Genomic DNA, 24233 nt, shown 5'->3' with positions numbered 1-24233 from the left:
ACGGGGGTTACTTGGCATTCTGGGACACAAACAGTGGTTGGTATGAATAGCTTTTTAGCGACAACAGCATCCACTGTGGACGGCGACGTGAGAAATAACACACAGCTGGCTGGAAAGGCAAACTGGTTCTCCGTGGCCGACTTCTGCGCCGTGGTCGCCGCCGTGTTGTCCGGAGGAAGCGGGACGGGAGGCTCATTTCGGCGGTTTGCTCTGTGAAATGCAGCGGTGGACTTTATCCACGCAGCGAGCTAGCTAACGGCGGCAGTAAGTTAGCGTTACAATGATTTATGCTAGTCTGTTAACAGGATAGGGCAGAGCCGCTGGTGGAGTCGTAAAAGTTGCAGTCGGACAGCAGCTCAGCTCAAGCCGCCTCTGCCGCTCGTATCATTGGCTTGTTGTGACCCTGATGCTGTCAGTCTCCCAGCAGCCCGTCTCCTCCCTGCCCTGACAGCCTCTCCTCTCTGCTGGACACACACTGCTCTCTTCAGCGCGCTGCCTCTGCGATGACAACTGTGAATATGGCGTATGTTTCAGACGGGAAATATAACATTGTTATTCATAAATCACTGAACTGGCACGTAACCCATCTAGTGTACCCGAGATAAATATAGTTGTCAAATCCAACAATTACTATAATGGCAACCGAGATTGGAGGGATTTATCTCTATGTTTCATCACACAATTGCTCTCACTGTCACAGAGCAATGGGTTGCCAGTGCTGAAGCCATCTGTTGTAGGTTCAGTCGTGCTTTGCATTGCCCGTGTTGAAGCCCAGCAAATTGACATTGCTACAAATGGACTTATTTAGGATCTAAAAACTTGCCAGTATGATTTAAAGTCATAGCTGTGTTTGGTTCAGACGGTTCACCTGAGCCCTGCTGGTCCCCAGACCACACCTGAAGGCCGCCATGTGGATGTCAGGGTCCACAACCCTGCAGCTCCTCACCAAGATCCTGAAGCATGCAGTGGGTAAAGCTCAGATCCAGCTCAACCGCTGGCTGCAGAGGACCACCACAGACGAGTGTGACAAAATTGACATCTTGATATGTAGCGCTTTTGAGGACAGAGGTGCCGGCTTGGGAAAATCTGATGCAGACCTCGAAGTTGTCACCGACTCCGGAGCGGTGACCTTCACAAGCAGCGGAGAATTCAGACACCCGTGCTGCATCACCACCTGTTGCTTCAAGAGCGCCCTGCTGGCATGCATCCTGACCGCTGTGTGCTTCTCCTCTTTGGCCCTGGTGCGCCAATACCTCAAAGACCTTTTGCTCTGGGTGGAGAGTTTGGACAGCTTCGTTGGAGCCTTGCTGTTCATAGTTGGTTTGATTATTGTGTCATTCCCCTGCGGCTGGGGGTATATTGTTCTTAATGTGGCAGCTGGCTACCTCTACGGCTTCGTGCTGGGAATGGGACTTGTCATGGTGGGGGTTCTCATAGGGACCTTTGTGGCACACATTGTATGCAAGCGACTATTGACTGACTGGGTGCTGAACAAAATTGGGAACAGTGAACAGCTCAGTGCTGTAATACGAGTGGTGGAAGGAGGGAGTGGACTCAAAGTTGTGGCCTTAGCAAGACTCACCCCCATACCTTTTGGGCTACAAAATGCAGTTTTTTCGGTGAGTATGAAATTTATGGCCATGAATTGTTTATCATCACTAAATTATTTTCAACTCTAGTGACAGATTTCCCTTTCATTTTAGAGGAGTGTTATAGAGCCATGTTAAATACATTAGAAACTCTTGTGGTCTTTAACAGAAAGGCAATGAGCTGAACCAGAGTAGGGCTCAGTAACCCATTCAAAAAAATGTTAATAATGAGAAAAACTGGTTTCTGTGAGAAGCAGACCTGTTACATTTTTGGTCTTAGAACGCTCTCTCTTCAGGCTTTCCTGCCATATGAGGTAAAATATAACCACATAACATGCACGTGTACACAACTACGCCAGAAACCAATGTCAAGGAGCAAATTTCCTCCGATTGGCCTCAAGTGCAGTCCAAGTGAACCACACAGAGACCAGCAAGTGTAGCTGTTCATCATACATAAGTTGTGCATTTTGGACATGCATTGCGTACAGCACTCGTCCTGCACCTTGACCTTCAGTCTGCCTGGAATAGTGATCGTCCACGCCTGCACTGAATGTAAAAAGTCCCCAGAGGGTGAAAACTCTTTTTTTTTTTCACATTTTTACAGAATAAGGTACTAGTTTCATGAAATGAGCCCTTATGATTTTCTAGCCTAAGGACATCAATTATTGTATCAATTTAACCACCAGTGTCACATTTTTCTAACTCATTTTTTTTTTTTTTTTTTTTTTACCTATTTTGGGCAGTAATGTGTTTCTGAACTCAAAATAACTTTCTGGACATGTCTTTTTCTTCTTTAGTTTACATACTTTGAACAAAATCATTAACGGCATTCTTTTGGCTCTTGGCACTTCATAAACTCTTTATAAAAGCTTCTAAGTGAAGCTGACGGGCTGACTGCTGAACACCAGATCAGACTAATTACATCCCTGATCACTGGTCCTCTGTCTAAGCCACAGGTCAAAGAAACACCATGCAGCCCACTATCTGTAGCTAAGCAGTATCAGGATATTGCTCACAGCTGCACTGCAACGCTTAACCTGAAGGGCTCGACCTTCATACATGGCATGAATAATTTATTGTGCCTGATTACCCTTCTCAATCAACTCATTGATACCTCTAAACGGTAAAAACCTCGAGGGATGTGTTACTGTACTGTATCCTGTCAGCTGGAAGGTCATGGCACATGAAGAAGTTGTGCGATTTCACATTGAATGATTAATGAAGCATGCCAACCTGAGGGTGAACTTGGTGTCAGCTAGCCGCTCCGGCTTGGGTCTCTAAAGAGGAGCACTTCAAAGGCTCTCATCACTGTCCTCAGTTTGCAGCCAATTAAACAATATAATTCATGCATATTAGGAAACAGTTTTGGAACTGCATGGGGCTTGAATTACTCTAGAAACTTGGCATCAGGTAGATGGGAAAAAGAGGGTCAATATTTTATGCAAGTTGATTAAAAGTAGCACGCCTAAGTAGACCAAAAGCTACTTCACTGTGGTGGCCACATCAGTTCATTTTCAAATGTTGCAAGAGGTAAACAATGATATTTGCACTAAATAACAAATGATGAAGGTACTGAAAAGAGAAGAAAAATGCAGATTAAGAGGTTGTCAGTATTAAAATTGCTATAGCTAACAGTTATCGGCAAGAGAGTCATGCTGTTTGTTATGTCTAGATGGAAACAGATTTTCTAGTATGAAATATGTCAATTGTCAAATTGACTCATGTTTTTAATTAAGAAGTACCATAATTATTAAAATACTACTATTATAAAAAGTTGGATACAAGCATAGCATTGTTTCCTCTGTATTTATTTAGCAGTGGTGAGCCACGACAGCAAGGTAATTAACCATCACTGTGGGAGAAAATGTTGTCTAAACTGTTGTCTAAAACTAAAAAAATGATTTTAGAAGTAATGATTATATTATGACTGAAAACATCTTTAGCTAGAACCTCAACGTGAATCACAACTTTAGCTCAAACAACGACAGATATGGGACAAAGGTAGAATTGTCACTCAAAGGCACCACAGCTATGCAAAAATTACAGAGGAAATACTGTGTTGAGTAGGCCAAAGGATAGGACAAGGTAATGCTGATTCTAGTGAAGCTGATATTTACTTGACTAAAGCAGGGCTTCAGCAAAATATATTTTTTCAGACTATGAAGTGTCAAAACATTGCTGCATAAAAACAGCTCCTTTAAAAATGAACTGAGAATCCATTAAGTTGATTAACCTTCACTTATTTCACACTTTCTGCTCAAATGAATTGTGTCACCATAACCGCTTTTCACTTCAGCTAATCTGTATATTCTACTGTGTGTATGTGAAAATGTTTTGCAACAGAAATAAAATATCCTAAAACTATGAAACACTATTGAAGACAGGAACACCAGCATACACATCGTTAAGAATCTGCAAAGTTGGATGTTTTTATGGCATTTACTGCTAAAAGCAGTAAGAAGTAGACAGGCAAACGTAAGGCGGGAGAAGAAGTGGCAGACACGCTGCATGTGTGTTTCTTCACAAGCACAGTAATTGCAGGCTGCTACACCAATAAGTTTCCTGCAGGCTTGGCTTGCAAATATGGAACAAATTTCCTCTGAAATAGCCATGTATGGACATGTTTCCCATTAGCCATTCTTCAAATTCTTCATTAGAAACAGCCACCACAAAACAATTTTTATTCCTATTTTTTTTTTTTTAGGTTGTTATCAAAACAGAGATGTCATGAAAGGTCTATGTGGAAACAGACTTTTTTTTCTTTCTTTCTTTTTTCTTTTCTTTTTTTTTTTTTGCTCACCAAAAGAGAGGACATCATCCTGTTCATCTTTATCCTCTAAGATGTGCTTTCTCTAGCGCCTAAGTAGTGACAACAGCCAAGGTGATATTTGGGCTTTTCAGTGTAATCAGTAATGAGCTTAATGAGTCATTTGATGAATTTTCCTCTCCAATTTTCTGCTCCATGCACCAGAAAAAGTGAATACACCTGGAAAAGTGCAAAAGTCCATGCACAGCATCTTTCAAAGAAAAAAAGCAAACACACAGTATAGTAAATCTCTCTCTCTCTCTCTCTCTCTCTCTCTCTCTCTCTCTCTGTCTCTCTTTCTCTCTCTGTCTCTGTCTGTATTTTTTACATGTCACATTCTGTCAGTGCAGTAACTAGGTCTCAGTCTCATAAATATGGACTTGATTTTTTTTCTATTGATGGTCATAAATGATATTCTTCCTCTCCAGCTTTTGGTTTAGGCTCTAGGCACAGCACCATACATTGCCCTGTTTTTTTTAATATTGCCATTGCCCTGATGTTAATCATTTTGATGTGTACATGCTTGGAGGCAGGGATCACACTGCAGCCAAGCCGTCTTCGTCTTCAGGGCGAATGTACCAGTGGAGACTTAACTGGTTCTAGATGTTGCTTCATGATAATAGAGTCACCATGTTTGTTCTGATTACCCAGGGCTCTGAAATGAAAGAGCAACTGTAGGTGTCATAAAGTAAGCATGATTTTATTCCTATCTGACATATGATCTCTTGTGTGTTTGGCTCAGACATAGCCTGCCATTATGTTATGTCATTGCAGACAGTCACAAGCAAACAGACTGGTTATGTGTGGTGAGGAAGCACCGACCTCTTATATATACTTGGACATGTCTCTGTTTTTATGGCCTTGGTTGTTCTGTGTGCTTTTACAATGTCATTTCTACATAGATTTGTATCATAAAGATCTACTTTTTGTTGCCCTGTTTTAACTGTAGACATGAATCATTAGTATGTTGATCTGTCTTTTCTCTTTTTTCCTGTTTTTGGTATTTAAATGCATAGAGATAACGGTGCTTTATCACAGTTTAACTTATCACGGCTCTGAATGCATTACAGGTTTTGATTGAGTCAAAAAAGGTTTTTGTTTTCAGATTTGTAATTGAATTAAATCTTGCCAGTGATGGCAGATACAGTCAGTACTAATCACAACAAGGAATTTAAGGATACAAAACATTCCCCTGTGTGTTGCAAATGATTACATTGTGCATTGACTAATAGCATGGCATTTGGGAATCCTCTCATCGTTGCAGTATTTGGGCTGTGACATTCCTAGAGGTCGCAATGAGCTGACAGAGGCCGAGGCTTTTGGCAAGAGTTGATGAAAATAGGTGGCAGAATTCAGGAGCAGAGCTGTTACTGTACTCCACCGAATATGAGATTGAGCAGCATGTACAAAGATGACATCTAGCAGGAGTGTCCTTTCCCTCTCTTGTCAAGCAGGTTTTACAACTCCACAAATAGATATTTATATTTGCGGGTTACTCAATCTTGATTTTGGTGCAAGTCGATTTTCAGGACCTTACCGACGAGCATACACTGGACATTGAGCTTTGAATTTCAGCTTTCATCATATTGTAACTGTTGTGACCTGTTTTACCACAGGTTGAATTTGTTGTGTATTCTCAGTGCTGCATTGCTTATGCAGCTCAGCTGAACTGAAACTGAATTGTGGCACATTTACAGTAGCACAGTTACATATTAATTGAATTACTCTAAGCTAAGGCTAATGATTGTTGCTGTTGATATCCTTTTTCCTGCAACAAGTTCTCAGTCAGCAGTTTACCTTTTGAAATGGGTCAGAGGTCCCAGAGGCACCCCACTGTTTGTCTAACAGTTACTTTCACTCTACACACTGGCCGCCGCTAACCTCCACTGTTGCAATACAGAAGGCCCATCTCTTCAGTATATGTTTTTTTTTTTTTTTCACTGTCTTGATAAAGGACATGTAGCAGATGGTTTTCTCTTGCGTGGCTGGTTTCAACGGCTTCCTTTTGAGGTCAGCTCATACTTCAGGCTCTATGTAAGGGACTTGGATGTGGCTCTCTGTCCAGAGGTTGGAATGTCCCGCCCGTAGCAGGAACATGCTAGCCGTCCGACTAAAGATACAACAGTATTAACAGCTCGCAAACAGCTATTCAGCATTCGATCCGTAGAGGTGAAAACGAGATGTCAAGGTCAAAGTGGCAAACTCCTCAACACTGCTGCCGTGGCAGTGGCATTATCAGCTCTCTTCAATCAATTTTCCAGGCTCAAATTACTAATGTGGCTAATAATATAATACAAAGAAAATAAGTGCATAATCCCTTCAAGGTTGTGCTACGCCTTGCTGCACTGTACACAAATTAGGCCGCCTGCTCCTCACACATAAATCTCGGCGTGAAGCTCTTTTGTTCCAGCTGGAGAAGTGAATGTCAGAGTGGAGCCTTCACCAGGGACTTTAGCCAGGCCCTGCCAGAAGCGGGCTAATAAGCTGAATCCCCCAATCCCAAACCTCCTCTGCTACATTTTCAGCTCCGAGCCCAAAGGAGTTTCCAGCCCCGGCTCAGCGTAGAGTTCGGCAATTCATCTTACCTGGAGGTTCATTATTCAGCCTCATTGATATTGTATCTGTAGGATCTTCCTCCCGACAACAAAAGGGTGAAGCAAATCATGGGTGGGGAACGCACAATCATTCACCTAGGCTCTTACTGGGTCAGGGTGGAATTATGTGTTGTGTGGTGTGCCCTTGGTAAGCACTTTCTGTGGATGAGGCTACATTTCAATGTGCCCCCCACTTGTTTCTGCTGAAGTGGATGGTGCTGCATTATACGGTGGTAACCTAAAACGACACAAAGACTGCAGTGGTTAGCAAAACAATGGGACAGCTCAGGATGAGTCTCTGCAGAGCTTTTGAGGATGAGACGGACATGTTCAGGTCCTCACTGTATCTTATTACAGTAGTATAACATTTAACACTGTTGGTCAATCTGGCTCCATAGCGCTGCCGTCATAGTGAAGCAATGGTGAATTCATCATGTGGCTTGCAGGGCCTCATCCTACCGGCAAAGATGTTTGCGTTGTGGTCCCCAGATAATAGCATCAGTATAAATAATATACTGTAATTTGCCATGTGCCCTTTACCTTACACTTACTTATTTTTTTGTTTACTAGCACAAATCAGGGCTAACATCGCTACTCCACTAGATAAATTAGGTCAAGCCTTGACTGGGGTGTTTTTTCATTTAAATTTGCCGATCCTCGTCTTGATTCTCAGGTTTGCGAAACCTAGGAGGAAGAGGTTGAGTTGGAATTCCCTGGGCGGTTATAAAAATACTCTCGGCCGGCCCAACCCTGGTCATATACAAGACAGCTGCAAATGCTAGAAGCCTGGGTGGGAAGAGACTTCAGAGGGCATTTGTGCTTCACAGCTCAGAGATGAAGAGAGAGAGAAAGAGAGAGAGAGAGAGAGAATTCTCAGAGGCTCACATTAAAGAGACGGCAAAGCTGTGTCTTGGAGATCAGCTGAGGGTGTTTTTAGTGTGTTGACACATGGTGCGGACATATCAGCGCTAATCTTTCGAGGAGAAACACCACGTTCTGGGCCTCTTATGTGAATGCACTGAGAGACAAGGAGACGCTCTGTTACTGGCCTAACAAGGACATTAGCCTGATTAAATAGCCTCCCTTTAAAGTGTTACTCAACTTAGGCCTGTAGTATGTAGATATGTGTGTGGTAGAGTGATAGCAGGAGAGGACTCGGGATTTATCATTGAGAGGAAACACAGTGGCTGGATCTAGCATGAATGTTTTTCTAGCCCAGATAACATCTTGGCACATTCACTGTCTCACAGCCCTAAGCCACAGCCCTGACACACCACTATCAGCCACTCTGAAGTCATCATGTATGCAGTGCCAAGGTCACATCTTCATACATTCAACACACACACACACACACACACACCAGCTCATGTCATCGCCTAATCAAAGGATCAAGGGTGACAGTGATGCAGACACTTGTTTATATTTAGGTGGTTGTACTGGGAAGTGTAATGATATGAAATGAAATGAAATGTCAGGGTGGTCTTGGCAGCTGGAACTTGATATCCATTTATTTTACGATAAACTCTTATGTTATTTAAATGTCATTTTATTTTTTTCAGCGATCTATCCCCCTTTTTAGTTTTCATGGGCGCGTGTTTGAAGGCAGAGTTTTTCAAGTTGTGCACCTAACTAACTCTGAAAGCTGTTTCTTCTCAAATAATTTGGTTTGTTAGGGTTATCTTTTTAAACAAATTGTGTATGCTATGCTCAGGCATGGAAAGGCCAACTGGGGGAAAAGAGCAAAAGTATGAATATATCCTATCCATGGTATATTCCTAGACAATACGTACGCCACCGTCTTGCTACTTCTGCATTTTCACTTTCAGCCAAAAAATGTAGCTTTCCCAGTCTGTCAGTTTCGAACACCAGCTGCTTGTTTTTTATTTATTTATTTATTTATTTATTCATTTTTAACAGTTTACAGTTAATTCTATTACCAAGACAACAAGCAATGAGTACTCAGTTTTGTCTATATATGCATTGTTTATTTGGTTTGGAGTTCATCCACCCTAATTTAGATCTTGCTATGGAGTCCAGCATCTGGACATATAAACAGCAAAAATGGACGGGTTGCATGAGGTCGGTAGAGGTTTGATGTTGGCCTGTTGACTGAAAAAATGATGGAAGTATAATTTCCATTGTGCTGAAATTTTTTTGTGCGTAAATTGCAATGTGTTGAAGACATTTTTGATCACCGTTTCCATTCTACAGATCACAGACGTGTCCTTGCCAAACTACCTGGTGGCCTCCTCTGTGGGCCTGCTGCCCACCCAGCTCCTCAACTCCTACCTGGGCACCACGCTCCGCACCATGGAGGACGTCATCGCTGAGCAGAGTGTCAGCGGCTACTTTGTCTTCAGCTTGCAGGTGAGCTGGTAGTTACTGTGCGGTGAGTGTGAGGATACTCATTTTCTCAGTGTCCTGACATAACCTTAGATTGCACATTTCACTGTTTTTTCAAAAATTTGTGCTGAACCATCAGTGCCCCCAGATTTGCTACAGAAAAGTTGCACTGCCTTAATTTAAGTTTACCTGTTAGGCTTGATGCCATGAGTTAACATTTTTTCCTCAGTATAAAATACATTTCAGGTCCCCATTACCAACTAGTCCAGATAAAAACACTGGCAGTGTTTACAGCTGTCGTTTCAGTGTGACTTAGCGCATCCTATCATGTCAGGACACATTATTTGTTAGGTGTGTATGCTTTCAGGTTGGGTGTTGGCCAAACAGAGACCCACAATCCACATTGAAGTGGCTGGGTCACATTGTTAGCTGGCCACAATCTGGCAACATCATTATTTACCACGCCCCAGCTGGCTTGGCCTCTTGCTAGCTTCCGCATTCTGTACATGCCAGAGTCAGGGGTCAGTGCATGAAAAAAAAAAAACATGGCAAAAAAAAAAAAAAAACAGCCTAAAATACAAAAATGTTATTCAGCTAATTAGTGAAGATGCCAGAGGCAATGAGTTCCCACCGGTGTTCTTGCTGCATTCTCACACTGTATTCCCCACTCCACAATGGAGCCCATAACAGGGCGGAGGATTTCAAGGAAAGGACAGATTAACCTGCAAACACTGCCATGATTTTTGTTGGGTGTGTGGACTGATGAAGGCGTGGGGGCATCTGATCTCATATCTGTGAGTGTCGTGTGTGGACAGACTGATGACACCTGATCTCAGATCAAATCTGACAGCTCTGATTGCTGAGGTTACTTTGAAAAGACAGCTGTAACCCTTGCCTTTTGTTGTAAATGTTAAAATGTGATGAAAGATAATTTTTTTTCAGCACACTGGCCCACATGTCCCTTCCCTCATACAATGTAAATCATGCCGATCAGTGAGCGACACTGATTTTACAGTCTCATCATGTAACCTGTGAATATTGTTACAAGAAAGACCCGCTTCCTGGGTGACAGCAGACAAACCTGTTCCTCGTTTTTCAGGACCACATTCCTGTAGATGCAGCGAGCCATGGAGTGGTTAAAAGAGTAAAGAACTGCACATAGTGTACCATTGAAATGATCTTAAGACACTTGCCAAGTCAGATTCATAAAACTTTCTCCCCTAACTAAAATGAGAGCAAACCACTTCACAGATTGATAAATCAGAGTCATGCAGAATCTGTTGATCATTTACAGGTGACACACCCAAAATGATCAATGTTTGGTGACTCTGAACTTATAAAGGAAAGCTTGGTATAAGTAAATGTGCATAACCTACATATAAACTACAGATTGGAACAAAGAAAAATGTAAAAGTTGATGTTTTGGTTTCAAAGGTTGCTGCTAATGGAAGCTAATCATTTATTTGGCTGACTCAAAAGTGGGATTATAAACTGACATAAAGAAAATGTGGCAAACAGTTAATCTACAAGAAGTGTTTCAAATTGGAAAAGTTTAAAAGTTTAAAAGAAAAGAAACTGTGCAAGGAAGACCAAAAAACCCCAGGGGGCTTATCATGTGGCTCCCTAAAATCATTAGAATATACACAATGTAAAAAACAAAAATAAATAAATAAAACATAAGGAAGACAAGAAAATAAAAGAATCTTCTATCCCTAATATTACACCTAACACACAAAACAGCTGTAGCAGCCAATAATGCCAGTAAGTTTTCCCTGTGCAACTAAAATATATGGATCTTAGAATTGAGTGTACACCAAGATGGAATTTATTAATGTTGACTTTTGCAGTGAAATGAACAAACACCTTCTTTAAGATCACATATTATAGATGGCATATTATAGGTTGACAAATGAGTGCCATTGTGTTTGTGTTAAAGTGTTATTTATTTTGTCTCTCCCTAATATTCAAGAGCCAATATTAGTTCATGGTTCCTTTTGTCTACCAAGCCCAGCAGACGTAATCCTGGTGCAAACTGCAAGGGCTGGAGTCACAGAAAGTCTGAACAGACAGAAACACCAAGCCCGTTCTGGAGATCTATACAAAATATGCCCCGTATTCAAACCAGCTAACCCGAGGGTCATCTGAAGCTGTCACCACAGCGCTTCCACCTGTTCAGATTCATATGATCCTAACAAGTGCTTAGGATCAAGGAGTCGTGTCTGTGTCCAACCTTTGACAGGTTTATAGGGGTTAGGAGTCATGGATCAGTGCAAGATTAATGGGGTATTTGTTTCCAGGCAAAATTGTTAATTGCCTGTGTGACTTCAAAGAGCTCCAGCTGCAAACTCGCAAATGACCTTACACTCACATGGCAGCGAAGAGCTTTGCCTGGAAGGGCAAGTACAGCCCGGCTATGTCCTGCCGTTGTGTGCAAAGATGCACATTATGCATGTTGTGATCATTTCACTGATTCCATCCTCATATATTAGAAACGAATGGCTCATAAGAATCTGAGGGACAAAGGTTATATTTAAATTTATTTGGCATTATTGCTTGCTAGAGCCTAGCCAGCTATTTGCTAAATACTAAAGTAGATAGCTGGTTTTCTTGGTAAATTCCATCAGTCATTGTAGTTGCTCTCAAGATCGCTAACCAGTTTGATAACTGGTCCATGTGGGTCCATGTGAAATCCTCACTTACGAAGAAGTTACACTAGTTAGACATTAGAGTTTCTCACCCTGAATATTCAGAATGGCTGCTCTGTGAATGATGTTAATTATTCAAGAAAACTGCTTTCCTTTTGAAATTTCCTGCTGAATTGTATGGTTTGTGTTTTGTTGGTAGAAACGACTGGTCGATGCTCCCTTTCTTTTTGCTAATAGTTACTGTACTGTTGTGACATTGCTGCCTCTGCCCGCCCCCGCAGATCATCATCAGCATCGGCCTGATGTTCTACGTCGTACACCGGGCTCAGGTCGAGCTTAACGCAGCCATCGCCGCCTGCCAGATGGAGCTGAAGACCTCGCACATGAACGGCTCCTCCACCAATCACAGCAGCTTCACATACTGCAGCAAGAGGGTGTCGGCCGGCGGGGGAAACTGCATTAACGTGGTGTGACCGCAAAAGGCCGGGACTGATAAAATTTTAACCAGCTGTGCATCTTGTCAAGGCGGTAGCTCCTATGACCTGATCACAAAAACACGATTGCATGGCTTAAGGTAACCCATTGAGTTTCGAGGGGGTCCCTAACGCGAGAGCGACGTGGTGCGTCATGTTGTGGCCACTTGCGTGAGAAGCCTTGACGGCATACGTCTTTACACGGGCAGGGTTCTGCCACCGGTACAGTGCTGTTGGAAGTGTGCGACCGTGCACCTTTGTGAAATCATGCAAGAAAGGTTGCTGGGAGAAATGGTTTCGTGGTACATCATCATGGGAGTTTCGTAAATTCTTTTTTTTCCTCTCTTTTCGAAAAGGTACTTAACATTTGTCCAGCTCTGTTACAGGAGTTGTCAAGCTAATGATGATGTTAAGAGCTGGGAGAAATGTGGGAGCTGAGTGAGTGAGTGAGTCATTAAAAAACAACATAGCCAGGCATGAGCTGCCAGCTAACATTATGAATGTGCAATCTGGAAAGTTCTAGAGTACCAAGGAATTGTTTTTCCATGTCAGTGTCAAAACAATGCCAACCTATGCACCTTTCATTCATACTACATCTGTATTTTTATTTCAGGCAATTTCCTGATTCTTTTACGGTTTGTCTGCATCTAGTAGTGATTTACATTAAAACTGAAAAGGGCATTATTAATATTTTGAAAGATTTGGCGGTTTAGTCCAATTGAATTTTTGAAAGTGTCTTATAGTTGGGCTAAAGTGTGGGGAAAAGCTCTCACCGAGCATTACCAGCCTCTCTGAGTGTTGGAGTGTGTGATTTCTGCTGGCTAAGGCCACATCAGCTGAATTGGCCCCGTCTGCCTGGGATCATTTTAGCGCTTCTGCAGTTTTGATAAGAACAGATGGATGGGAGAGCAGAATTCACAGCAGGAAACTCAGGAATGTTCTGCCAGGAAAGCTGAAGTGCAGCATGATCCACTCCAAGGTAGCACAGCCATTCTCTACACTTCTGCATATAAGGCTGGAGATATACTGTATATTCCCACACAGATTTCAAACTGACATGTCCAGCTTTTCTTTAAATGTTTGTAATTATTTTGATTTGATTAGGATTTTTTCATTGGTTTGATTTTTTCTTTTAATTAGGCTATGAGATTATCCATTAGAGTAATTACTTAGCTATTGCTTAAGCTCTTAGTTTTGATTTCTGTGCAATACAATGAAGAATGGTGATGAAAAGGCATGAATATCATTTCAGTGCTGAAACCAAACTAATAAGAAATGCTCATGCGTCAAAAGAATAACACAAACACAAGTCTGTGTTTTCACTAGTTTCTTTTTCTTTAGGTTTACTGACATTGTAGATGCATAAACTAGAAGAGATAATGAAGATATTATTTTCTATGTGCCATACTTAGATAATGCTTAACAGATGCCATGACACTAGCCCTACCTGAGCTGAGGGTACATGTGACTTACGACTTACTTTATTTTATTACTATGTAATGACTATTGTTGGTAATATGAACAATGATTAATTTACATGTGAACAATTTCTGTTTTCTAGCTCTTAACAATACAACAATAAAGCTCTCGTAGGTTCTTTTGCACAGTCCACTTCAATAGACAGACAATATTTTCATATCGACAAGCAAAACTAGGGAGGAGTTTGGTTCTTGATGGTCAGAAGTTGTACATGGTGTGTTTCCAAAGCCGACAATCAAACACAATATGGACATTAAGCGATGAATGTGATGATACTATTATTTTTTATGACATATATTATTATTGTTATGCTGCTCCTCAGACAAGGTCTGATTGAGGAATAACAAGGGCTCCTATATGAAATATCCATCTCTATGTCCCAGTGTTTGTTCACACAAGCCTGTATTGTATTGCTGGCACAAACTGCTTGTTTCCCCCGTTATCATTGTTGTAAACTTTTTTTTTTTTTTTTTTTTTTTTTAAACAGAGGACAGATTTAATGTGCACCCAAACACATTCCATGCTGTCAGTCCTCTGAAAAGCTATTTGAATTGTTATTTTTACACTAAATGTTTTCACAGCTCACTGGTTGAAAGGGCCCCTTCCTGTCTGAATTTAGCAATAATTTTTAAAAGTCAAAAGCAAAAAGAAAAAAAAAAAAAAAAAAAAAAGGAAAAAAGTGATAGAAGTCCTATCAATAAGTTCTTCAGCCTGGAGTTGGGAATTGCTCCTCGCTTCCAATGTTAAAAATCTATTTGTGAATATATTTAGAGTTTTTTGAGAGTAGTAAACTAAAACTGTAATTGAGTTATAAGTGGATTCCTATTCCAATGTAAGGTTCAGTCAGATTATCAACATTCCCAGGCTTGTGTTATGATGTTCAACTTGCCTTGTACCTCCCGCTGCCTCTGACGGACATTTCAGCGCTGCCTACGATGCGGTAGTGATGTCATCAGATGCACCAACACCAATGACTAGTACAGCTTTCTCAGCTTTGTAGCACCTTCTTTGGAGAGTCCATCTATTTTGGATGTAGTGATCAATTTATCGCTCCTGTCGTATGAAAATCTTAATTCAACTTGTTCTTTTTTTCCCCATTTTTTTAGTTGAATTGAAAGTTTACATGGTCCTGTGAGATGAGTAAGTTTAATGACACTGGGAAGAAATCTCTCTACTACTACTTAAAAAAAGAACTATACTGGGTTAAAACCTAGTATATGGCTGAACCATTTATGGTCGGTTTGCAAAATTGTGGCCAATTTGTTACAGGGATTATTATATTCCAGTGTTAGTTTGCGATGGATTTGGAATGAGCTGCAGTCAGTGGATAGACAAAAAGGCCTGGTCAGTGAATTCAGAAGTCTGTAGTGGTCAGTAGTATCCAAGAGTAGCAAAATATTTTGTGACAAATTTGAAGTGAGCTGCAGTTAATGAGTGGGACCGCTGTAAACGCCCCCTGGGGACGTAATAGAAAACTGTTTGCACCGATTCATTTTCAAAGAGCAGCGACCAATGGGGAAACAGTGACAGACATTCACGTTTGTAACAAAAAAACAACAAGGCAGTCATTCGTCAGTCAGAGGGGTTGTTTTTCACAGTCCCTGAGGTGAAAATGCCGTTAGAGTATACAAGGCTTTCATCCGTCAGCAGTGATATGTTTTAGCACACAGCCTAGTCCTGTTTTCCAAGCCCAGCTCTTGCTGCAGAGCCACTGAACTGAAGCAAGAAATGGCTTGATGACATTTTGAGCATCTGCGGGGCTTCCTCTCCAAACAAAGTGTGATTCTCATAGCTGTTCAGTTAACAAGAAGTAGGAAATACTGGAAGCTCATCCAAGTTTAATGCAAAAATTAAATACAGAAACTTTAAGATCATGATCAGCATCCATGGACGCACTTCACACTGGTTTAGCTTATAATTGGGATTTTGAAAACTTGAGATTGTGGGGATTTAAATGAAAAAAAGTGGAACAGTTTTACATTGATGGCTTTGGTTCTTCCTAGGCAGGCTCTACTTAACTTAGATAATAGTTATGCAACAACAGATTCCTGTAAGGGAAGTATATTTCATAGACACCCACACGAGACCTGAATCTGGGATGTAACTGCACATTTGAACTATTGGTACTTACAGTACAGTACGATGTTAACTTAAGGGTCAAGTTTGGTGCTATGAAATGCAATACTTCCCTACCTGTATCAAGTGCATTACACATATACTGTATTTTTTAATACAGAGAATTTTACAGACAGTGTATGAATATTGATATTTATCGCTGTACGATGCTTGTTCAGTGTTATTTATGAGAGAGAGAAAAATAAAACCTGACAGACTTTCGTAAGAAATCTTGGTTTTGTTGTTTGTCTGTTAAACTCCACCATTTTAAAGATGTACAAGTTGTGAATCCTTTCTCTTATGGTTTATAAATATTTACTCCAAATGGCACAATAAATTGAAGTAATATTTTGCTGCAAAAGCCCATTCACTATCCCATTTACAAAGTGTATTTCAAAACTGTGATAACAGAAACTGTGTTGTATCAAGTCCACTCCTCCCTCCTCCTCAGTTAATGATTTGCAGTTTGAGAGACATTACATAATACTGTGCACAAATTTTTATGAAATGTATTTATTCAATCAGCTCATTTAAGATTCAACATCCCTTTGCAAATCCCTGCCCCTGCTCACCCTCCACTCCCTCACTGAAACTTTTTGTCAACCATGTTTTTTTCTTCAACATGGAGAAAAAACAGTTCATTGTAATTGGTATCAGTAACAGAATCAGTATGACTTTTGATCAAATCAGAGAAACTAATTTATAATCCAACATAACTGATCACTAGTAGTTCTGATCCAACATTTTTAGGGACTAACAGAACCTGAATCCAAAGTATCCCACTCCAATTCTCTAAATATTACCAGGAGCTAACTCTAACCTTGTACCATGAAATGACCATTTTTGACAGCATGAGAAGGCAAAATGATTTGAACTTTGGAGCTTTTCCCCCATGCCTTATGATAACTGACGGTCCTCGCAAGAATGGAGGTACACCAAATCCGGAGAAGCAGAGGCAGCAGCACTGTACGGCCAGAAATAATGCTGGCTTCTGGGGCAGTTTGTCACAGCGATTTTGAAGTGAGGTAGTGATGGCTGGGACGCTGGTGATTATAGAGCGCTGCAGTGGAGCAGCACTGCCATCACTTATGCTTGCCCTTGCCTTGCCTGTGACAAGCTATCTGTACAGGGGGCTGGGTGGAAATAGAGGGGACTATGTGTGATGTGTATGTGTGTGTGTGGACAGTGTGAGACAGACATGGTTCAAAATTGCCTTGTGAACAGCTCTCTACCCATGTAACTGTCTACCACACACCCACACACCAAGGTACACACACTGGAAAATTGCCCTACAGCCATCTGCTCAGACCCCAAGTACAGCAGCAACATGAACCGAGAAAGAGCCCAGCCACAGTCTATCAATCAAACACGAACAGAGCCGACTGCTCTTGTGTTTTATTGTTCCATCTGTTACCAGGAGCTGCAGCACAGATTTGTCTGCCGCTCCTCACACAACCCGCTGATCTCTTCCGGGCTTGGGTCAGATTTGCGTGCGATCCATCATCCTCCAACCCTGCCTTAAAGGACAAACTTCATCCCAGAGCCTCCCCGTGAGCCATAGCTATGTCCGCACAAAACCAAGAACATTCAGTTTGACGGGCCTCAAATGAAAGCCCTAGTTGCCTCTGAAGGCTGTGCTTTTGGAGGAATACGCCATAAATATATCTGTTTAAGGACCTTGGTTCTTCAAAATACTTCTCAAAGTAACATTATGAAAGCAAAAAAAAAAAGGGCGTGAGGGAGAGGATCTTGGAATTCATCCATCCAGAGGGAAACCGAACTCATGGAGCGGATGTTTCTGGATTTGCAGAGGAGGGAAAAGCTGATAGGCCACTGGCAGAGGGTTTTCTTGCTCACGGCAGATAGATAAATCACATGATCACTGTTCTTGGCCTAGACAGCTGTTGCCTCCATCTGTACCATCTAAGACCTGCTGCTCCTCTCCTCCCCCGGATGCTGATGTGAGCAACTGCACGGCTGTCCTGCTCGGTGCGCAAGTGGGGCAAAGTAGGGCACCTCTGGAGGGCCATTTGTAAACACGGGAAGCGATTTAACCCAGATTCCTGCACATGCCTGGCTGGGCATCAGCACCGGTAGCTTGTGTGGCATGTGGCGGTAATGCCATCTCCTTGGAAGATTATACATCCTCAATTCAAGCATTCTCTCTACTTTTTCCACCTTGAAGTCGCTCACATATTTTGGATGCCAAGATAACCTTATTTCTATTGTATCCCCATCAGAAAATATTATCTCAGCATCAGGACGGTTTGCAGTCCAATCCAGATGTAAAACACCAGCTTGGACTAACAGAACAAAAGCTTGATTCTTAAAGGTCAGGGCCTAAGACCCTAATGATCCAGATATGAAAAGATATTTTCATTTGTGTTTAATAGATGCCATAACTAAAGTCTGGCAAAAAGTGGTGAGATTAAATCATATTAAAACAATAATTTGCACATTTTATTTGTATTGTGACAATGGACCCTGGACCCCACTTTGAAAAATATGATTACAGTTACCCAAGGTTTCAAATTTTTAGATCCTTGTAGCTTAGATCACACTTTTTTTTTTATGACTTTCCCTCTGTGCTTCAAAGGGTTAACGTCAGATTAGCTGAACTTGCATCAACCCCAGAAGACAAACAGAGAAAGATGCAAACTCCAACAGAGTGCGCCTGCCATCCCACCAGTTCCTAACTTGGGCACTAAGGTAAAACCAGGGAGCGGGGCCCACTTATACCCTTGTTAAATTTTAATCAGGAATCGGGGGCAGGGAGCAGGGACTGACAGGGGAGGGAGGCCCAGTCTGATGACTCCCAGGGAACAGTCACATCTGTGTCCTCTCCTAAGGTCAGCTCCTCCTCAGTCTGAGTGACTGAGCTGTAGAAACAGCACTGTCGACTCACTGAGCAAACAGGGAAAACACGCTTGATGTCCGCCCCGAAGGCCCGAGCACTGAGCCCTCACAGACTTCAGCTGACGTCACCTGTGTCATCAGTGTAAATGCCTGAGTGTGTGTGAATTTAAGGGCTTGAACCAGAAAAATGACATGTTAAAGGAAATTAGACGCTTGGAAGGAATTTTACTGGCATTAAAATTACTGAAGAAGGAATTCTGTATCACCAATATTTACCTCAAAGACACCTTTTGGGCTGAAACACCACAATTTTCCTGATTTAAAGGTCAAAACGAGATGGATTGTGGGGAATCCTCTCAAACAAAGTCTGCAGGATTTTGAACTTTGCACAAAGTGTCCACACAGGGCCCACATGCACACTCACCGGTTTCACAGTGAAAGTGGGACAGCCCTGATCCCTCGCAGACTAGTCGGGGGCACGCACCACAGTCTGTGAGCGCGTGAGGGCGGACATGGAGTTTGGGCATCTGCTTCAGCTCTGAAGGGTGCATCACATCACCGAGCGAGGTGCCAGAGACGTCTTGACAGTGTGCTGGCAGGGGATGTGGAAAGGAGGCTACATTTGGTTTGGGGTGGCACTGAGGTTTAGGATGGCAGTCATAATGTTAGAGACTACAATTCTCAAAGAATACAGAGTCTAGATGATAGGTTTCACTAAACTATTACATCTCAAGTTATAGGATATTGCCTGTAAGTTCAGAGTAGCCAGGAGTTGTTTAAAAAATACATGAATTAGACACCCAATCTGTCCATTCAGTGAGCTATTCTACTTAAGTGCTACTATTTAGTACTGCAAAACTGTAGCAAAAACATGTTTCAATGGGTTTAATCCATCAAATTTAGCTGCAAATCCATCAACTTTAGCTTTACATTAAGGCTGTGTATGAGAAGTTTTATCCTGAGGAATTTATTTGCTGTCTGTGCACTTTTCTCTTTGACTGCTCATAACTTATTTGTCATACTTTATCGACCAGCAGCTCAAATTGCAGTGAGCTATCGGCAGTTTCACGCCTCCATAACAGCTTGAGGTCTGAGTCAAGTCCTTTAGGCTCAGAAGTTTCCATGCAGATGGAAATTTCCCTCAGATTAAGATGCAGCAAAAATGCCATATCTGAAAACCCACAAACGCATGTTTCACTGCAGTTATTCAAGACTGCCTACCAAACATCAGTCGACTTCTACAATATTTTAACTCTTTAATGCTCTCTAGTGGTCAAAGGCTGGTACTACACCCCACTTCATATTTCAGCTGTACTTTGCTGAAGACAGTATGGTTGTGTCAGACCACTCACTCCTCTATTGTGATACAAGACTTTATTTTAATGATTATGATATCAATAACAGAACACTCACAAACACTGAAATGTTTAATTTATTGGTCATTTCTACATTTTACAAAGGAATTTTGAAATGCAGCATTCAGAGACTAAAAAAAATTCAAATCATGACAAAAATTAATGACAACCATCCAACCTCAGATCAGGCCTACAGATAAGCTTTCACAGAGAAAGTATACGGATACTTAACAAGCGCCAGCAAGGCCAGCATTGCTGAAAAATAAAAACCTCCCCTCTGAACACAGAATACATCTTTCTTGGCACAAAAGACTGGAATTCAAATTCTGGATTGATTATCCTGTCAGTCACAAGGTAATGGGCGCGTTTATTATTTTTAACACTGTTCTTTCTGAGAATAGACATTTTCGGAGAAATATCCAAAATCAGACCAGGTTCTTTGACACAGAGAACAGGTAATGCATATGATGTGCATGTCTGTATCACAAAACGCTGTGTTTTCACATTTATCACTGGGTATCTATGCAGGAATACTGGCAGGCATCAAGCCCACAGTAATATAGCAGCTGGATATTTCTGACCAAAACCTGCTGTACCCCATTATTCTCAGGAAATCAACAGTTTTTTTCCAAACCAAGTTAAACACAATTACCAGACATTTTGTTAGCACTCATTAAAGCTTTAAACTCCGGCTCCTCCCAGCCCTGTTGACCGGTGTGTTTCAGGTTGTTCTGTGTATCTCTACCCAGCAGAGAAACTGCAGTAGATGCCCCAGTGATCACTGGTGTAGCGTCCACAGTCCAGCTTTTCCAGCCCCACCAAGGCCATGTGGTCAGGAGCCAGGTGTGGGACCCCCTCTGTGGCCGCAGGGCGGAAGTAGATCCGGTCGAAGCGACAGCGACTGATGTAGGGAACGGTCTTGTTGTTGTTGGTCTTGGTGTCCCACGTGTAGCGGCAGTGCTCCTGCTTGCCGAGCCGCTCCCACACGTCACAGACGCTGCTGGGCAGACCCACCTTGGCCACCTGGGAAGAACCAGTGTGAGGTATTAAACTGGCATGTTATATTAAAGAGATGAGCTGTGAATAAATAAATGGGCTTGGTTTAACGAATAAATATAAAGACTAAGCTTGTTGTCCCCCCATGTGTGATGCGGTTTTTGTATATGGATTCACTTGTGTCCTGTTACACGTAATATCCATGCTTTATATCAGACACCGCTATTCTGTTGTTTAAGTATGTCACACTTACCACGTATAGGCCTCCCATTACATAAATCAATTTTATTTGTCTGTATAGTCTGATTTGTCAATCAAGTTTTGTGTCAAAACAGCTTAGGGCCTTTCAAATGTTGACCTTTAATTATAGTGCCTCCATCATGACAATAACTGTATTTATTTGAATGTCAGCAGTCATAACAAGATGTAAAAATGCACCACCATCCCTCTAAGTTCATGACCACATCAAAATTATGTAAATGTCATGCGACTGTGATCCGATCAAACCACCTCTGGAGGAGGTCAGGGACACATTGTGACCACAGCTACAGAAATGTACATGCACATGGGTCTACAACAAAGATGTAGGTGGAAATTCGGACTATAACCATCTTTAAAAAAAAAAAAAAGATGGTGTAGTATAGTGTGATTGAACAATTAATACCACGTGTAAATGTACTCCGGCCAAATCATACCTAGAGTCAGTCCAAAGACATGCAAGTCAGCAGGATTGAAAAATCTAAATGGACCACAGAAGAGAAGGTGATTGTCTTTTTGTGTGTTTGCGAGCTTTGTGATGAACTGGTGACCTGTTGAGAATGCAAAGACAGAGGGCTGACCTCGGTGTCTCTCAGGTTGGTGTCTCCTCCGAACACGACAGTGATGTTGTCAGGTGCCTCCCTCATCCTCTGCATCACCAGTCGCAGCTGCTTCATCCGCTCCTCTGCATGGCCTTTACAGCTCTCAAAGTGGGACGTCATCAGACAAAGACTCTGCCCTTTGAAATTCACCTGATTTTCAAAGAGAATGCATGCTCAGTTGAACCGTATTCGGCTTAATTTAATCTCATGTGAACAGCAAATTTGTACATTGTGTTTATCTGCCGTGAACCCACCTGAGCTATGAGCAGGTTCCTCATCATCTGGGTGGTAGGGTAAGTGACTATCTCACTCTCCAGCAGTTTGACTCGTGATTTCTTCAGCATAATCCCAGTGAAGTAGCCCTCCTCACCACCTGATCAACACAACAAAACACAAAGGTTGTCAGGTAGGTAAGGCAGAAAGTGTCCAAAATGCACAGCAAATCATACAAACAGGAAAAAAAAAATCACTCTACATGAGTGAACACATAAAATTCAGAGGAAATAAAGACTTGCTATTCTACACCTACATCATTTCTTCTAATGTACCTTCAATCAGAGTGTAGCTGACAGCCCGTTTCTTCAAGTACTGAATATAGGGTGGGATGAGCTCCTGTAGAAACACCACATCAGGAGTATATCTACATGGAGAAGAGATTGCACTGTTCAAATGCTGCCTCCTGTCTAATAACATGCAAAAGGACATTACAGTGAGCAGAAACACCATCCAAAAAAAGAATTTAAAAAGCTCATTATTCCTTTACCCAGAATCACAACAATCAGAAATTAGTTTGCACTTAAAAATAGCACCGTATAACGTCATTTGACAGTAACAGCACAGAAACACACTCTTACAAGACTAAGTAGGAGCATAAGCCTCGGGCGCGCTCTGCCAGGTTGTCTGTATCGAGTCCATCCACGTTCCAGGAGATCAGCGACAGTTTCCCATTGTCTTCCTCTTGCTTTGTTTCAGCTGCGTTGTCTTTACTGGACGAGGCAGGACTTTCCTGGGTCAAATCAATGCTGGAGAGTTTTCAGAGACAGCAGTTAACTCGGAAGAGGATTTTGCAGTAGCCCTCGGTGAACCAAACAGCACAAAACAGACTCGGACCGAGGCATTCACACAACAGCTGGCTTACCAGTCCCCTGGAGCATTTCCCTCAACCCTCATTCTCTTGGTTTTCGTTCCCGCCTCTCTCTCTGGTGAATCTTCTATCTCAAAAACTCTCTCCAGGTCTGCCTCAAAGAATGAGTTCAACGCTCTCTGAAAGACAAGCGGTGGGGAAGTCATCATCAGACAGGAAGTAAGGGAGACAGACCATTCATGGACTTACTTTGCTCAGCATCCTTGGATAAAATAAGGGCATCTCGGTGCCGAAATGTCATTGAGTTTAATGTTTTTTCTTCTACCAATAAAAGTACAATACGCGTGTTTTTTTTAGCAAGATATTTGAAACATGTGATTATGTTTAAAGGGCAGAATTTGGTGCAAAACTGTTTTCTGCGTCATCAATGACAGGGATGCACTTTGTCATAACAACAGCGCACTTGCAGGATGGGGCTCGTGAAGACGGCATATAATAGCAACTGTGGCTAGTAGTTAATAGCCTCTTAGCAACTGAATCTCTCATAGACATCTCTTAATAAGTATATTAGCTAAGAACATAGCATATGGTTTAAGCCTTGGCTCAGTTTATAAACTGGGGTGCTGGTTCTGGGTGAAGTCACGTGGTCCCTATCTGCCAATCCCGTGCAGGTTAGCGCTAGCTGGTCCAGCTACAACAGAGACTCGGCGGCGTTAGAGCAGCGTTAGACCGGCGTACCTCCATTTCCCAGTCATTTTCAGCCAGGTAGCACTGAGCCACAGCGCCGTCGGTGCTGGTTATGCTGGCAAACTCATCGCAAAGACGACTTCTTGTTTCCTCTGAGCTGGACACGGGCTGGCTGTCAGTCGGCGCGCTCATCCTGCTCTGTTTTCATCCTGCGCCGCTTCACGTGTTTCCGATAAAACCTTCCGGATGGATTCAGCACATAACTGAAGACAACGCCACGTTAAATTCATTTACACCACCAGTACATTCACTTACTAATTATTGTCATTGTTATCACATATTGACATTTTT

At 42.0% G+C, this 24233-nt stretch overlaps 2 protein-coding genes across 2 annotated transcripts; one reads left to right on the top strand and one right to left on the bottom strand.

Annotated features, from left to right (window-relative positions):
• tmem64 (transmembrane protein 64) lies at positions 1 to 14624 on the top strand. Its single transcript, XM_030063878.1, has 3 exons — positions 1 to 1619; positions 9201 to 9356; positions 12259 to 14624. Exons 1-3 carry the CDS (start codon positions 909 to 911, stop codon positions 12448 to 12450), a joined length of 1059 nt encoding a protein of 352 aa, XP_029919738.1. The 5' UTR covers positions 1 to 908; the 3' UTR covers positions 12451 to 14624.
• A 5690-nt stretch (positions 14625 to 20314) lies between these two features.
• Positions 20315 to 24222, bottom strand: tdp2b (tyrosyl-DNA phosphodiesterase 2b). The gene is made up of 7 exons (XM_030063123.1): positions 23934 to 24222; positions 23250 to 23374; positions 22966 to 23133; positions 22660 to 22751; positions 22366 to 22484; positions 22091 to 22261; positions 20315 to 21278 (listed from the first exon to the last, which is right to left on the bottom strand). The coding sequence occupies exons 1-7, from the start codon at positions 24072 to 24074 to the stop codon at positions 20997 to 20999; spliced, it is 1098 nt and encodes a 365-aa protein (XP_029918983.1). The 5' UTR covers positions 24075 to 24222; the 3' UTR covers positions 20315 to 20996.
• Between the last annotated feature and the right edge of the window lie 11 nt (positions 24223 to 24233).

Source organism: Myripristis murdjan, chromosome 11, assembly GCF_902150065.1.
Source record: "Myripristis murdjan chromosome 11, fMyrMur1.1, whole genome shotgun sequence".
Lineage (NCBI taxonomy): Eukaryota > Metazoa > Chordata > Actinopteri > Holocentriformes > Holocentridae > Myripristis > Myripristis murdjan.
The sequence above is the reverse complement of the archived record's forward strand: the minus strand, read 5'-3'. Positions and strand labels throughout refer to the sequence as shown.